This window comes from Mus caroli, unplaced genomic scaffold (genome assembly GCF_978045245.1).
Source record: "Mus caroli unplaced genomic scaffold, Mus_caroli_1 scaffold_6, whole genome shotgun sequence".
Classification (NCBI taxonomy): domain Eukaryota; kingdom Metazoa; phylum Chordata; class Mammalia; order Rodentia; family Muridae; genus Mus; species Mus caroli.
This window is the reverse complement of record NW_028227261.1, coordinates 97,649,973-97,667,500: the sequence shown is the minus strand read 5'-3', so window position 1 is coordinate 97,667,500 and position 17,528 is coordinate 97,649,973. Positions and strand designations below refer to the sequence as shown.

Below are 17,528 nucleotides of genomic sequence, written 5' to 3'. Positions count from 1 at the left end.
AAACTTACATGGTAGAAAAAGAGAAGACGCCAGGAAGTTGTCTTCTGACCTCCACCTGAGTGCCATGACATAAGTGCACACACTTACATGTGCATATGTACATATGTGCATATGCATACACATGTAGGCATGTTCACTAAATAAATAAATAAATAAATAAATGTAACAAAAATCCTTACAAACGACTTATAGATTCTGGACCAGTGGGGACCAATAACTGGAAACCCCTAGTTAAGGAGCATTGTACTCTACCATTGTCAGAACAGAACACAATGTTGCAGTGGGGCGTATCCCATTGGTAAAGCCTGTGTTTGTAATGTACATGACCCTAGGCACAAAAGAGAGAACAGGAAAGAAAAGAGAGGGAGAGGGAAGGGGAGGGGAGGGAAAAGAAGGAAGGGGAATGGAAAGGAGAGAATGGGAGGGGAAGGAAGGAAAGCGAAGGGGAGGGAAGGGAAAAGAAGGAAAAGGGAGGAGAGAGGAGGGGAGGGGAGGGGAAAGGGAAGAAAAGAAGGGAAGGGAAGGGGAGAAGGGGAAGGGGAAGGAAAGAGAAGGAAAAGGAAGGGGAAGGGGAGCGAAGGGAAGGGGAGAAGGGAAGGAGAAGGGAAGAGAGGGCACTGTATCAATGGGTGGGAGGATAAAAGCATAGATGGCAGATGCCTGCAAGAACAAGACCCAGGGTGCTGAAATGTGAATGAGGAAGGAAACAAGATCATACTCATGTGTTAGCAGGGATACCCCAAGTAACAGGAAAAAGACATACAGTGTAGGCCACCTAGAGCTGGGGTGAAACATGTGAACGAATGAGGGAGGGGAAGAAGAGCAGAGAACAGTGTGACAGACCAGCCGCACTGAGCCAGCAGGCTATTAAAACTCCTTCTCAGTCACCACCGCCAGAATCAGACACTGCCCACCATTTTTGCTCGGTGCTAATAGTATTGGAACTTTTTTTACAGGTCTTCAAAAAAGCCTTGAAAGTCAATAAAGCTGGAGACCCCTGGAGTCGATGCTTGGCTCCTTAAACCTTGCGACCCGAGCAATCAACAAGATTAGCACTTCAGTGCAGTCTCCATAAAATCCTCTGAGAAGTTTCTACACTACTGCTCCCTACCGAGCCAGTTCACATTCACTCATTTTTATTTTCTCCATAACTGTCTCCATCTCTCTCTCCCTCTCTCCCTCCACCTGTCTTCTCTTCTCTGATACAGGGTCTTTTTCACTAAGTAGCCCAGGTTGGCCTCAACCCTTTGAGCCTCAGGCACCTGAGTGCTGGGATTACAGGCACATGCCAGCATGCTCACTTGGAGCCTGTCATGTCTTGATGGATTGCTACCAAGAATCACATAGGAACTCGCTCAAACCACTAAGCTACAATCATCGATGCTTAGCATCATGCATAATCCACAAGTCATGGCTATTTATTTGGAAAGGAATCGTTGGGGCTGGGAATGTAGGTCGGTTGGTAGAATGCTTACCCAGCATGCACTAAGCCTCAGCATTGCATAAGCTAGGCGTACACCTGTCATCCCAGAACATGGGAGGGGAAAGCAGGAGGATTAGAACTTTAAGGTTATCCTTGTTTGCAAATTTAAGGCCAGTCTGGGCTATAGGAGAACCTGCCTGTCTGGTTACATTTTTGTCGGTTTGACACAAGCTAGCGTCATGGGGAGAAGAAATCTCAACTGAGAAAATGCCTCTATCAGATTGCCCATAGGCAAGTCAGTAGGGCATTTTCCTGATTGACAACTAATGTGGGAGGGCCCAGCTCACTATGTGTGGTATCAGCCCTGGTCAGGTATTCTAGGTAGTAAAGAAAGCAGGCTGAACAAGCCATGAGAGCAAGCCAGTGAGCAGGACTCCTCCATGGCCTCTACTTCAGTTCCTACCTCCACATTCCTGCCACTTTGAGAGATGGATTGTGATATAATCCTTCTTGGCTATGTCTTTATCATGACCATAGAAACTGACTAGGATACTATCTTTAAGAAAAGAACATGCGGCAACTGAACACTAACCAAGCATGGTGGTTGTAATGCTCCCACTTGTAATGCCAGTATTACATAGGATCGTGAGAGTATCCAGAATTCAAGGACAGCGAGACCTGACTCAGCAAACAAAACCCTTGAGCACTGGATTTTCTTATTTGAGCTTTCTATAACCTTGCTGAAGTTAAAAGGGGTTAGGGGACAGACCACGTGCCCACATAGAGATGCCTGCAGGTTTGAATCCTACCCGGAGAAACTCAGTACATTTCAGAGCCTTAGTGATCAGACTCCCACCTCTACCTACCTGAAGCATCCCTTAGTTCTTCCACAGTCTTCCACCTTGATTTTGGCGAATGGGTCCACAGGAGGAGCAGTGGGGAAAGGGTAACCTGGACAGCGAAGACGAACGACGGTCAGAGAAGTCCAGTAACAATCCTCACAATGAGAGTTCTAAAGAATTCGGCTGCCTATTTCTATCATCACTGCCAGGGATGTTTGGGGACTTAGCAAAGGTCATTGATGAAATCTGACTATCCCCTTCATGAGGGCATCCTCGACTTTGAACTTCACCTTAGGTGGATGCTGTGAATGAGTGTGCTCCTATTTCATTTTCAAGCAAGCAACCAGGGACCAATCCTACATAACCACCTGCTTACCGCTGTCCGGCTAGGAGTTAGGACTTTACAACAGTGCACACACTCAGGAAGAAAGACAGATGATGACAAAGGCCTAGCTGTTAACTTGGTAGCTGGGTGATTCCACTTCTAAGTAGAATGGCGATTACAACTTCATCTCTCTGGGCCACCACTTACCATATTCTAAGTCCTTCCAACACACAGTGGTGAGCATTGTTCCTCTGAGATGACTTACACTGTAACGCCTTTAAGCAATGCTGGAGGGCAAGGCCACGGAGGCCTCCAGGTTCCAAGGGAAAAATCATTTTCACCTGGGGTGCTCACTCCATGTGTGCAGCAGCCATGTGTGCCTCATGCTACATTCTCTGCCCAGCCTGAGATTTGGTACTGGTCACTGATTGAACGATGGCTGGTGAGATGCAAGCTTCCTCCGATAGGCCCAGGCAGTGTAAAACCCACCCTTTTGATTTGTACTGCTTCTCTTCAGTGAAGTCTTACTTAGGTTAGCTTTAGACTTCTCACAAGTGTCTGCAGGCTATGCTTTCCTGGCACGAGTCTGTCTGCTGCTTCTACCCCAGACTTTGATCACTGGATCAAACAACCCCCTAAGTAACTGGCTCAAATACTTTAATTCTAGATTTACCCTATTTTGTACTAAAACCTACGTCATTTTCACTACTATAGACCACATCCTGCCTTAACAGGTTTTTAATTTTTCTCTTTGTATTTATTGAGCAGCTTTTCAATGCTACACATCATATTAAGCATCTTCATTTATGCCCTTACTCTTATTTGCCACTGAAGTAAGGTATTTTTTTTTTCCTCCAGAGTATTCAGTATTCATTCAGGAATGCAATGGCTACTTCCTTATCTGTCATTAAGACACTGGAGGTGACCGTTTCTTCCATTTTACTTCTGACTCAAGTTTTCCATCTTCTTCATTTGATCTGCCCCCCCCAACCCCGTGTGTGTGTGTGTGTGTGTGTGTGTGAGAGAGAGAGAGAGAGAGAGAGAGAGAGACTAAACTCAGAACCTCACAAAAAGCGTTTTCTCTGAACACCACCCCCAGATTCCCTCTTCCATTTTCAATCACAGAATTCTTAGTCATTCCCAGCATCTAGGCTAATATTGGCTGATGATAGATTTCCAGTTCAATAAATATCAGTTGTCATTATCATCCCTGGACTATTATGGCTACTAAAATGTTATAAAATTAACCAAGAACTAATAACCGTTGGGTAACATTGTCTTTTTTAAGAAAAATGGGTTTCTGGACACCAAATAAAAGCAAGTTTTGGGACATAGCTTAGGCAAATGTTCTGAAGTAGTTCATTGGGTTGGCAAAGGTCTTTGCTAACAGTGATTTTCTATTATATTGTGTGTTCGAAAACAGAACCAAATAAGAACGTGTGTTCTGTGGGCTGTGCTTTCACATCCATTTAAAAATGTTTCCACCCCAGAGAGGCCCCTTGGTCTTGCAAACTTTATATGCCCCAATACAGGGGAACACCAGGGCCAAGAACTGGGAGTGGGTGGGTAGGGGACCAGAATTGGGGGAGGGTATAGGGGACTTTCGGGACAGCATTTGAAATGTAAATGAAGAAAATACCTAATAGAAAATTGGAAAAAAAATGTTTCCACCCAATGTTGTGGATTGAATTAACAGGTTTAGAATACATTTTACCACTGTTTTAGACCACTAGACCCTAGTCTTTTGTTTGTTTATTGCTATCTATGTAAGCTGTCCCAAAATCCCAGACAACCTGGGCTTTGTCCTGGTTCCTGGAAAAGACACTCTAGAGCAACAGTTCTTTACCTGTAGGCTGCAACCCCTTTGGAGGTTGAACAACCCATTCGTAAGGGGTCACCAAAGACCATCAGAACACACAGATATTTACATCACAATTTATACAGCAGCAAAATTACAGCTTTGAAGTAGCAATGAAAATAATTTTATGGTTGGGAGTCACCACCACACGAGGAACCATATTAAAAGGTTGCAGCACTAAGAAGGTGGAGAACAACTGCGCTAGAGTCTTGAAATTGTAGTAGTAGGTGTGTCTTTACACATCGAGAGCCCCTTAGAGAGATAAGATGCATATAAATGCATTTGCTTAAATGTCCTCCAAGATTGGGACACGTAAATCACCTCCTGCCGTGGCTTGAATTGGAATGCCCCCACAGGCTCTATAGGTTTGTTTGTTTGTTTGTTTGTTTGTTTGTTTTGAAACACTTGCTCCCTGCTGGTGATAATGTTTTGGGAAGCTATGGAACCTTTGAGGAAGTGAAGCCCAGCTGGCAGAAGGAGGTTACCAGGAACAGGCGTTGGAAGGACCATCCCTCCTCCACGTGTGGGTCCACTGTGATGTGAACAGCCTCTGCCACTCGCTTCTGATGCCTTGAGTTGAACTGCCAGACCATGTCTATTCCACTACAATAGGTCGAAACCATGAAGCTAATGAATCTTCCCGCCCGTAAGCTGCTTCCGGTGGATCACAGAAAAGTAAATGACACATCTCTATCTGCTCATTTCCTCCAGTTGCAAAAAACATAAATGCCTTTACCCACATTTCCTGGGGGTCTATCTAGGAGATTTTCATTTCGTAACCCAGGAGAAACATGGCCAGGCTACCCCTCTAACTACGGCAAGCAAGCCCGAGCAGATTACTATTCGGAACAACTCTGGCTTCCAGTCCCCTGGCTCCTGTATGATTTTGATTGACTGCCCCAGTTTCTCCACATCCAAGCTCCACATGATCTCATTATTATTTTAATTTGGATTTCCCTGAGCACTGACAGACACAAATGTCCCTTCATATCTGTATTAAACCCTTGGGTTCCCTCGTCTGTGGGGTCGATTTCTGTAAACTTTGTTCAAACATTGTCATGGAAGTTTGTATCTATTTTATATATTTCATGATTGTTGGTCCCAGATGTTCCGAATTTACTTACCACCCTCCCAACAATCTTGATTTTTGTTTTTTGTTTGTTTTGTTTTTTCCCTACGATTCTTCTTCTTTTTTTTTTTAAGACCCAAATATTTAACTTGGATGAGGTTAAGCTAAGAATTTCTCTGCTTTTGGTTTGTGACTTTCAGGGTCTTGAGGGATTATTTTCTACCCCCCCCCCCATCAGCACGAGCCATTTCTCTCATTTTTTTACTTCTTACTGTTGTAATGCTATATTGATAGCACACTGAGAGCTTTGACCCACTGGGAATTTACTCATTATCTTATGTGAAGTGAGAAATCAATTGTATTTTTCTACTTATATCGATTTGTTTGGGTTTCTTTTTGCTTTGTTTTGTAAGACAAGAGTCTCACTATGTGTCCCTGGCTGACCTGAAACTCCCCATGCAGACCCAGCTGGCCTGGAACTCACAGAGATCCCCTGCTTCTTCCTGCAGAATGCTGAGATCAGAGGTACGAGCCACCACTCCCAGCTCTCTTTACATTGAATCAATTTTTTCTCAACATAATTTATGAGACAACTCATGCTTCCTCTGGTAATTTATGATAATAACTCCATTCCAGTTCATTGGTTCCTTCATGAACCTGGGTCTATTTCTAGATTTTCTGGTTTGTTATTTTTTGAAAGGTAGGACCATGTTATTTTAATTACTCAGCTTTCAACTGTGCCTTAATTATCTAGAAAGGCCAAACTATCTCACCAATTCTCAGGACCTGATTCTTCCGTGCAACGTATAGAAACCATGTGTGAAGTTCCCGTACAGAACTGGACTGGAAGACTGTGAAGAATTAATTGTCTTAAGTTTGAGATGAACTGTGAGTGGATGGAGGATTGATATATCTATAAAATCAGATTATTCTTTTCAAGAACATGATTCAGTCTGTTTATTCTCATCCTTTATATCCCTTAATAGTTCATTTTCTTTTCTCTAGATAGATAAAACCAGACCCTGTAGATCTCTGTTGCTACTTTGAGCCAGATCTTTGAGTGATTTCTTTCACATTCTCTGACTCGCTATTACTGGTGAGGAAGAGCCTGGGTTCCTAGGCTATGTTAATCTTCTAAAAGCTTTCCTAAAAAAGTCCAACTAAGTAACAAAACCAACAGTGGCCGCATAATGTACCATTCCCTGTGCATGAGATGTCTGAGATAGACAAATATTGAGACAGAAGGCTTCATGGTTGCCAAGAGCTAAGACAAGGGGAAACAAAAAATGCCTGCCTGCATGGTGTTGGCTCTAGGGAAATATGGTTTCTTTTCAGGGTGATCAGAGTGTTCTAAAATATGACTCTGGCAATAGCCGCATAAAGCCTGCGAGCATACTTTAGAACCACATCATGGCACGCTTTAAATAGGTACATGAACGCATGCATGCCCCGTGTACCTGTGGAGGTCAGAGGACAACTCCTGAAAGTGAGTTTTGGGGATCAAACTCAGGTTGTCAAGCTTGGTGGCCAGTGCTGTTAGCTGCTGTATCATCCCTAATGCTAATATTTTGACATACCAATATTTTGACATACGATGTTTTGATAGCTCAACAGAAGGCTATCATAATTTCCCTTATGATTTCTTCTTTACCTCTTTGGTCAATATTTTTCATTGATATTGTCCTTTGTGATCCTTTTATTTTCTTTGTTTTTGTTTTTTAGGGCTAGGAAATCAAACAGAGGGCGGAGAATGGCAGGTGGCACTCTGCCCCTGAGCAACATTCCCGATCACCCCTCCTCAGGCTTTCACTAACTTCACATTTCAGCTCACTATACTCAGAAGACATCTATGCATGCTATGTAGAGTCTCTGTAATCCTGACTTCCTATAACTAGTTCATGACAAATTTTAGAGGATCTTCCTGTGTATTCAAAAAAAGTATGGTTCTATATTTGTTTATATACTCATTTAAGTAACATTATTTATAGAAGTCAAACAATAGGTATCTTTTATTTTTACAATTTGATTTTTTTTCTAATGCTAAGGATAGTGTGCTGAATTTAACACATTTTGTTTGGATATTTATTTATCTACATATTTAATGTATTCCCTAATACCTATTATACTAATACATCTATATTATAGAATTAACATAATTACAGATTATTGCTTCGTGTATTTGGAAACACCATGCATGTGTTTGTTATAGATATATGCATGTATATATATATATATATATATATATATATATATATATATATATATGTATATATATAAAACACATATATATCAATAGTTATTTTTGCAGTACTGAGTAATGAAACCAGCACCTCATTCATGCTGAGTAAGCACGCTACCACTGAGCCACAGCCTCAGCCCTGGAAACTTACTTATTGGGTTCCTGATTTATTATTTCTTTCATCACTGCATAACATTATTTGTCCTTCACAGTCCAACTTTAATTATACTGTGTCAGATTTTGCTACTATCTCAATTCCCTTAAAACTCATTTTTGCCCCAAACCACCTTTTTTTTTTTACTTCTTCCAATATATTTGTATATTCAGTATATATTTATATGCATGATCAAAATTCAACCATAATATATTTCTCTCATCAAGTCTGGCTGCCACACTAACAAAGTTATGTTGTCACATCAAATGAGTCGGGATTATTTCCTCTTCCTCTGTCCCCTGAAATATGTTCAGGACACTGGCAAAATGGCTCCGTGAGTAAAGGTGTCTTTTGCATAACTTGAGTTTGATCCTCACAGCCCAAGTAAAGGTGGAAGGAGAGAACAACTCTATAGATGATCCCCAACCTCCACACGCACACCATGACACTCACATTTGTACAGCCCCTCCACCACATCTTGCACATGCATGCACACACACACACACACCTTTTTTAAATGTAAGGATGTTGTGTCCAAATGCATGTCTGTATACCATGGCTTATAGAGGCCAGAAGAAGGTATTGGGTCACCCAGGTCTGGAGTTAACAACTGTGAGCTGGGAACTGAGCCCAGGTCCTCTGGGAAAGCAGTCAGTACTCAGAGATGCTGAGTCATCTCTACAGCTCTACACATTTTTAAAGTTTATAAATATTTAGAGTGAGCACTATCTCTCACTTGAATATTTGGTAGGATTGAGCCTTGAACTTTCTTATTTGGAAGATTTGTTTTTAGTTGACTCGATTTTTTTTTCTTTCCTCCTTTTTTTCTTTCTTCTGTGGTGTGTGTTGTGCATGTGAATACATTTTTACATATCTGCAGGCATACATGTATGGGCACAACTGCTCATATGAATGCCAGAGGCTGACATCAGGTGTCACGTTCTGTGGTGAGGTAGGCTCTCTCATTAGACCCAGTGTGGTGAGCCAGCTTCCTCCATGTCCTCACCGTCTCTGGGCTGGGTAAGGACTTGACCTTCCAGGTCCCACCACCACCACCGCCCACCCCACCCAGCCAGCCCATCCTTCTCAGTTCCTTTGATTCAGGTTTTCTAATTCTTCAGTCAGATTCCTCCCTCCCCCCACCCCGCTGCCACTTTGGACAAGGTCTTGCTATGAATCCCAGTCTGCCTTCAAATTTGCAATCCTCTGGCCTCAGCCTCCCAAGTACTAGACAAACCAGCTTCTTATTAACTGGTTTTCTCGGCTTCCATTGTTATTGAATTCTGACCTACCATTAGACTTGCCACATAAAGTGTACAATTCAGTGCTTTTTACACCTCCAACAAGGTTGCACAACTACTACTATCTAGTTCGACAAAATTTCCATGGTGCCAGGTAGAGGCCAAGTGCCAGCCAGCAGCCTCTCTCTAGTCCTGTCTGTGTAGCCCCTGGCATCCTTCTGCTCCTACGGATTTGCTCATTCTGCCCATTGCCTGTCGATGGAAGCGTGCGGCCGGGTTTCTGGTTTCTTTCACTTAGCATAATGTTTCCAAGGTTCATCTACCCTGCAGCAGGCATTGAAACTTCATTCCTCTCTATAACAGAACAGCATCCCCACTGGACTGGTAGGCCGTATTTGTTTATCTGTTCGTCAGTTGGTAGGCATTTTGGTTGTTCCTACTTTGGGACTATTCTGAATCACGCAGCTGTGTAGACGGCTTTATGTGGATACATTTCCAATTCTCTTAGAATGCAACGGCTACATTATATGGTAACTGTACATTTTACTCTTTGAGGAGCTGCCAAGCCATTTTCCAAAGAGCTGTAATATTTTACATCCTCATTAACAATGCACAACAGGTCCAACTTCTCCACTCACTATTTTAAAAAATAAAAACCTTCAAATCCTCTTCTTGTAAAATGTTCAAGTACTTCTTCACCTTTCCTGCATCTTGACTCCCTGGGTATACTGACCTGTCTTCCTCAACGATGAGATATATCGGTTGAACTACCCAGATATGGCCCCCTGGCCTCTTTGAATTAGTTACCTTCATTTCCTCATTTATATCAGTTTGTTTGCTTGGTTTATTTCCTCTCCTCCAGGTCCCATCTTGATACCATTTTTCTCCAAATTGAAAACCTAAATGAAGATCTGGGGAAGTGCTTGCCACACAAGCATGAGCATCATCTAAGTTTGCTCCCTAGCATCCGTGTTGTCAAGCTGGTGTGGTCGCCCTTGCTTGTAATCCAGGCATTGGGAAGATTCGCTCAGGTAGTTCCCTGTAGCTAGCTGGACAGCCAACTAGTCTACTTGGTGAGTCCCACATCCCCAGAAGAGAAAACCTGTCTTAAAGAACAAAGTGGAGCTGGGAAGATGGTTCAGCAAGGAAAAGCAATCGATGTGCAACCATGAGGATCTGAGTCCAAATCCCTAGCACCCACGTAAAAAGCCAAGTACTGCTGCACATGCTTGCAACCCAGCAATGGGGTGGGGGTGGGGGTACAGGAGGATCATATGAGTTTGCTGGCTACCAGGCTATTAGCTAGAGACCTTTCCTCCATGGAACACGGCAGAGAATGATGAAGCATACTGTCTACCCTCTTCTTCTGGCCTCTACGTGTATAAATCACCCCAGGTCCATCAAAGCAAAATAAAAGTACAAGTTGGGTGACTCCTGAGGAACAACAACCAAGGTTGGCCTCTGGTCACAGCACGTGTGTGCATATATATACATACTTAAATACACATCTGTATATACACTGGTATACATACATATACAAAGCTTAAAGGAATAATATTACATTAGAGGGCTTTTTTATTGTAAAATTTCTTCTCTTTTCTCACATAGATTCAGTCTTTCTAGTAATTTTGTTTTAGAAACTAATTATAGCCACTTCTTTTCTTCTAATTTTTATTTTATCATCTCTGTCTACCAGATATTCCTATAAGAAGTTGGTTTTCTCATTTAATTTTATTTATTTACTTATTGTTTATGTTTGCAGTGTTGGAGGCTGAACCCTCAGCCTTGCACATGCTAAGCAGCCCTCTGAGCTCTACCCACACCATGCACATGCTAAGCAGCCCTCTGAGCTCCTCCCACACCATGCACATGCTAAGCAGCTCACTATCACTGAGCTCCACCTCTGCTACATCCACTCCAGTAGTGACAAGTGCGACAGTCCCCCCGAAAACCTGGGCGCTTTCACAAGGTGAAAAGTTCACGGAAACTTAGTCTCCTGGAATCGTGGTATCCTGTATAATGAATTCTCCAATGTCCTTGCTTTAGTTGGTAAACGGATCTGTGTGCTTTCCCTTAATATTGCTTTATTACAAGTGCTCCTAAGGATTGATATTTTGACATATAGCTAAGTTAGATTCTAGGCAGTCCTTGATCCGACCTTGGGCATAGATAGCTAAATCACTGACCTACACAGAAATTTACCATTATCTAGGAAGACGGAAGTTTGTGACCTAAAGAGGAACCAGAGTAGATACTTAGAACTATAGATAGCTGAGTTACACCCATACACACGTATTTATAATGGCCTAGGGGGAAGGTGGACTATACAATAGACTACATTAGGAACTATGGCAATGGCACGAAGCCCTTGCCCCTGGCTTCTAAGATTAAGTGGACCTTAGGTGGAGCTGTTTTTGATCCCAGTTGCTAACATTGAATTTTATCCTAGTTGGTTCCTGCCAGTTCTTCCATGTTTGCATTCCTCTGTTTTGTGTAAGAATCCAGTAACCTCTTTGTACCTTGCCGGTGTGTCACCCAACTTCCCTATTTTCTTCTGTATAAAAAATCTGATGCTTGATTTGACAAATTACATTCAGATCCAGCACTCTCTCTTGTGTCTGTGTCTGTCTGTCAATTCCCGCCGACTCTATGCCCATCTGTCTGAATCCCTGATTCCCACCGGTTGAGGGGGGCCGATTAGGCCCGGTCCGTGGCACACCTCCGTCCACTCTCCGCTCTTTGAGGCTCTTTGGCTTCCATTCTCATCTAATTTGTGGACTGTGTGTCCTTTTTCTGCAATCCCTTGAGCCCATTTTGCCATACTCTACTGAGTGGTTAATGGCTTTTGCTTTGCTATTTATTGCTTCTAATTAACTGGTTGGATCAGAGCCTTCAGGTATTCATTTAGCCCTCGATTCCGTGAAGTTTAAACCACAGATTGGCTGGTTATGCCATTCAGCTTCACCTCCGAGAACTACAACATCAGCCTCTTTCTGCGGCCACCTGAACTGTCCCTTCTACTTACCAGGGTCATATAATGCAGAGAGTATGTTGAGCAAGAGAAGTGGCAGGCCGTAAAGTCCTACATGGGTGCTCACACAGTAGTGCTCTGCCCCCTCAGGACCTGCAGCTTTCAACTGCCTAGAGCATCACTCTGAAACCCGGCATCTAAGGTGTCTTCATGAAAGCCCTCACTCCGACCTGCTCAAGTCCAGTTCCTAGCTCTTGCCAACATGGATCTTATACCTAGGCAGGCCGGACACCCAGCACTACCTACTGAACAGAGTCAGTCCACTGATCCAACGATCAACTGCTACTTTCTAGCTGTGTGAGTTCAGCCAACATTTGAAAAGAAAAAAAAGTGAGTAATTTCCCTTAACTCTTAAAAGGTGGAAGGAAACAGTAGTATCTAACTCACAGGATCAGTGTGCAGATGAAAATTAATGTAGGAAACCATCTGGCACACAGTAGGGACTTAGGAAAAGACAGTGAAGGCTGGGGAGATAACTCCCTCAGTGAAGTGCTTGACACACAAGCATGAACACTTGAGCTCATATGGAAAATCTGGGCTTGTTGGTGATACGTGTTTGTAATTCCAGTGCAGGAGGAGACAGACAGGCAGATTCTCTGGGCTCTCTGGGATGGATGAGCTCCAGGCCAATGAGAGAAAGAGAAGAAAAAAAAAAATAAGGTGGGTAGTGCCTGAGGAACATCATCCAAGATTGTTTTATGGCCTCCACATACATGAATAATAACACATGTGCCTGAGGGGCACACACACACACACATGCACTTGCACGTAGGAATAAATAGAACTTCGAACATAGCTCCAATAAATGTTCATGGAAGACTATGTTTACAGAGGACCCAGAGGAAGAATCAGACATGTATTGGTGGCATTAAAGACTTCCAGATTCATAGGGAGATAAGCTACACATTTACATACAGTGACTGACTAACATGGGAAGGACACAGGCTGATGAAAAATGTCCTACGCATGCTTCCATCCTTCTCTCTGCCTCTTTCCCTGCTCTTGCCACAACAGAAAAAAAATCTGGTCTTGAACCCAGGGTGAGCTGTTCATTGATTTGAATGTCTTGCAAATGGCCAGATCATTATGTCTTAATCATAAGCAATCATAAATGGGAGTTTTTGTTATCAGTCAAAGGGACGGCAGCTACTACCATCCTCAGACTCAGGCTCCTCTATCCTGAGCAGCTGACAGCAGGAGACTGGCACAGGAGGCTTCACTTTAAGGTTTAAAACGAAGGCAACACTCCATTTCCTGTTGCTTTTCCTCCTCAAAGAATACCTAGAGTAGTTACCCATAATCCAATGTTTTATATGCTCCTGTTGTTTGCAGCATCTATGTTCTGGGCTGGAAACCTACTTTGCAGAGTGATTGTAAAGTGTTCCTTGGGAGCTACTGTCACCTGATGTTGGCCTTCATAAAACCTGCTTATACAGTTCATTTGAAAGACCCACAACGTGAGGACTCCCTCACGTTCTGACTCAGGAGAGGCGACACCCCAAAATCACCCACAAGAAACGATCTTGCTGCAACTTGCAAGAGGATTTTTATTCGAGAGCGTTCTCGGGCCCATGGTCATACACCACGCAGGGGTAGAGGACCATGGCGCGCTGAGTAGCTGAGTAAGGGGGTATTTAAAGGAAGAAACCACAATTCATGGAGGTGGGGAGGGTGTTGTTGGAAAATACCAAAAATACCAGTTAAGAGTCACAAGGAAGTATAAAGTCACAAGTGTCAGGTTATCTTTCAAGACAGTTTCTAAGAGCCCCTAACAATCTAAGAGCCCCTAAAGATAGCACATTTGCATTGCAGGTTCCAGTAATGGTCAGGGTGTCATTCTTTGAATTGAACCCAGGAAGCAGGTGGGTGGAGGAAGGAATGTCGCTATCTGTTTTATGACCAGTACCTGGAGCACTAAGCCACAAAGGCTACACTCCCAAGCCTGGGCCCAAAAGCCTCGAATTTTGTTTTTACTTTGCTATACTTTTTTAATACTTCTTCACATTCTTTCCATGTATGTAAACGGACACAGAGTCTGGCTTGTTCTTCCTTAGTTAAGTGAGAATATATGTGCTCACATGCTACCTTTAGGGAGAAATACCGACTACATGCTTTCAGAAAAATATGCTTAGGAATATTTATCCTCTCCCAGAGTGATAGATTCTGTTTAGCTCGTTGTTCCTCACACCATTTGCTCCTTTTTCCTGGGCTCAGGGGTGCCCGGGCTCCCTTGCAGCTAGGACATTACTTAATTAAGCTTGTAATTGCCAAAGACTATGAGAAGAGATGATCTATGCAAGCAGCCAAAAACGATAATTACTTATCCTAAACTTCTCTTTTCCATTTCTTCAGTTGTGTGTGTGTCTGTGTGTGTGCATGCACATGTCATGTGTATGTGTGACTATGGATGGGCGTATGCCACACATGCTCCGCATGTGGCGATCAGAGGACCTCAGATGTCAGGTCTCTCCTTCCGTCCGGAGATAGGGTCTCTTGTTAGCTGCTGCATACCAGATAGCCCACGTGCTCCAATGATTCTATTGTCTCCATGTCCCATAGCTCCACAGGAATACTGGGATTACAGACACAGGAGCTACTGTACCTAGCTTTACATGGGCTCCAATGCTCTGAACTAGGGTTTGTGAGGCAAGGGCTTTACCAACTGCGCCATCTCTCCAGGACCCTACCATCAATTTTGAACAAAGACATACAAGCCACCAATCTTCTATTACAGAGATGAGGACAAGGTCTTAAAGGATAGTAGAGCAACAAGATGGAAGGCGCGTAGGTCCCTGAGTGACAACATGGAGTAGAGTTGTTTCACCAGCCCTTGAATAGCCAGAGTCGAGGTCACTAAGTGTGTGTGTGTGTGGGGGGAGGGGTGGTTCAGCAGTCTCTATTTAATAAATGTATTTCCAATATTATTGGAAATAAATATATTTCCAATCTATTCTCTCCACCTTCCTTAATATAATAATTATATTATTTTGAAGTGGATACCGTATGTCTGTTTTAGCTACAAGATTACCTGTCCCCAACTCCTTTACAGCTATGTGTGACCACATGGCTAAGAAACTAAAATCGTTCTATGGAACTTCTATCAGAGTAGCATCCTTAATAAGTAGGCAGTCAGCATTTTCTCCCCACTTTGTCTTTTTCACCCTCTGGAAAGTGAAGGTAGTGAGTCGGGTTCAAGCAGCTACTTGGGGTCATTAAGCTACAAGCTGAGAATTACGAAGGAGCAGAAGGTCCCTAAGACTGGAGACTTCATGCCAGCTTTGGAGTGTGGGGTTTCTAGATTTCTTATGTGAGAGAGAAAATCCTATCTTATTGACGACATTAACATTTGTATGCTGCGTATAGCTGAAGCTCATCCTCATTAAGAGATATATCCACGAACGGATAACCTCCGTTTCAACCCTCAGCTTGATTCTTGGCTCCTCTTTGCCAAGCTCTTTACAAGCTGCGGAAGTAAGAGGCCAGTTTCCATTCCTTTTATCAGAATGGCTTTGCCTTTTGTACTCTTTGAAACAGCTCCTCAGGGAAGCTGGCGAAGAAATCTCAGTCTCTGGGCCCAGATGGTCCCAACAATGGTGGCTCACACTAGGAGACTACAAGTGTGGTAGCAGCAGATGTGGGGTGGACTGGGGAGGGAGCTGTGACCCATCTCTGGCGCCTGGGCAATGAGACCAACGGAAGGATGGAGTACCTGCAAAATTTAGGTCATTCCAGACCCACCAGGAGGTAATTGGGCAACGGTTCTCTCTTAAGTTGGGTTTTCTGCTTCCCGCCTGCTGTCCTGGGCTCCGGAATTCTAGTCCAGATGGCGCCTCCTCCATGGCAGGAGGATGGAGGAGGCCAGACGCTGAGAACTAGGGGAGCATAAGCTTAGCGCCTTCTATCCACAGCCTCGCAGGACTTGAGTCTGACTCTCCCGGCCCTAGTCTCCCCACGTGTAAAGAGGGGAGCGGGCGCTGACAGCTCCTCCAGACTTCCCTCCTACAGGCTGGGTCTGAGAGCCGGGTTCCCTACTCTAGTCTCAGCTGTGCTCATCTGCCTCCACTGACACCTTTGCGGACCCTTCCTGCGACCCTCAACCTCCCACCCCCAGGTCGCCCCTCACCCTCTGGTAGCCTCACCTTCCTCTGACAGGTAGCGCAGGTCGTAGAACTCGCTGGCGAAGGTGCCGTAGGAGGAGTCGTGGCGCGGCACTGCCTCGTCCGCGCCCGCGTCCCCTCGCGCGCGTCCCCGGGGTCCCCGGCCCCCCGGGCCCGCGCTGTCGTCCGCGGGACTGGCATCGCAGGCAGCGATCCCCGCCAGCAGCAGTCGCAGGAGCAGTGGTACCCAGGCCGGGCCCCGCAGGGGTTGCCCCGCCATCGCTGCGCACGGATCCCGCAGCCAGGCCGCTCTGGCCGCAGCGGGGACCCCGCGGGCGCGGGCCGGGACCGAGCCGCCGCCAGCACGCGCCGCGCAGCCGCGGAGCGCCCGCACCCGCCGCCTCCCTGCCTCGCTCTGCGCATCCTCGCTCCAGCCCCGCAGCCTGCCCCCGTCCGCTCAGCATCACCCCCTCCTCGCCTGACGCTCCTTCCTCGCGTCCTTCTTTTCATTCTCCCCCATCGCCCAGTCGCCTCCAGATTTGACCTTTCTGGTCCCTGGGTGCTTAGTGTGGCCCGTTGACCTACAGCATCAGCACCACCTGGGAGCTTGCTTGTATTGCTTCAGGCCCATCTCTGGATACACAAAGCGGAATTTGCTCTCTTACTCAAATCCCCAGCATCCAGTTTCCACACCTTATTAGAATGACTGTCGCCAACATCTTGCTCCTGCAACTTTTCGTCCGGAGAAAAAACTTACTAGACTCATAAATTTCTCTGGATCATCACGGAAGGAAGATGAAATCACAAAATCCCACTATCTACGTAGTCAAGAAGATATCAGAGAAAGTGTGGAAAGTGTAACTTAAGACCTTGGCAAAAGCCACAAGTGCTGGAGTATAACCTGAGCCTTTCAAACTAGGCAACTGGTTTACCCAATTTCCCCAGAAGCAAAGTGCACAGACATTAAGTGAGCCAGCCATGTCTGATAAGCACGCCGAATCTCCGCATTTTCACATCAGCTTGTAAAACACTGCATTATTTATCTGGCCATTCATTTGCTCAATTATATACACAGATCCCAGGTTTGTCTTTAAATGACCCTTGCTGGGGTGGTGACAACTAGTTGTCTTCTGCAAGAAATAATGACACTATCTCTTCCTCGATGCTACTTCAGAACCTTGCATGTAAACCTTTCTTCTGGTTCTTTTTTTTTTTTTTTTTTAATTGCATAAAGTAAGAAAACTGCTAC

At 44.5% G+C, this 17,528-nt stretch overlaps 1 protein-coding gene across 1 annotated transcript in view; it reads right to left on the bottom strand.

Moving 5' to 3' along the window:
• The window catches only part of Frrs1l (ferric chelate reductase 1 like), a 34,238-nt gene extending 17,605 nt beyond the window's left edge, over positions 1-16,633 (bottom strand). Inside the window, exons 1-2 of the mRNA XM_021161565.3 lie at positions 16,322-16,633; positions 2,290-2,374 (exon numbers count right to left, since the gene is read on the bottom strand). Of these exons, the coding sequence (XP_021017224.3) occupies positions 2,290-2,374; positions 16,322-16,559 (323 nt within the window). The 5' untranslated portion in view covers positions 16,560-16,633. The remainder of the gene's footprint in view (positions 1-2,289; positions 2,375-16,321) is intronic.
• Between the last annotated feature and the right edge of the window lie 895 nt (positions 16,634-17,528).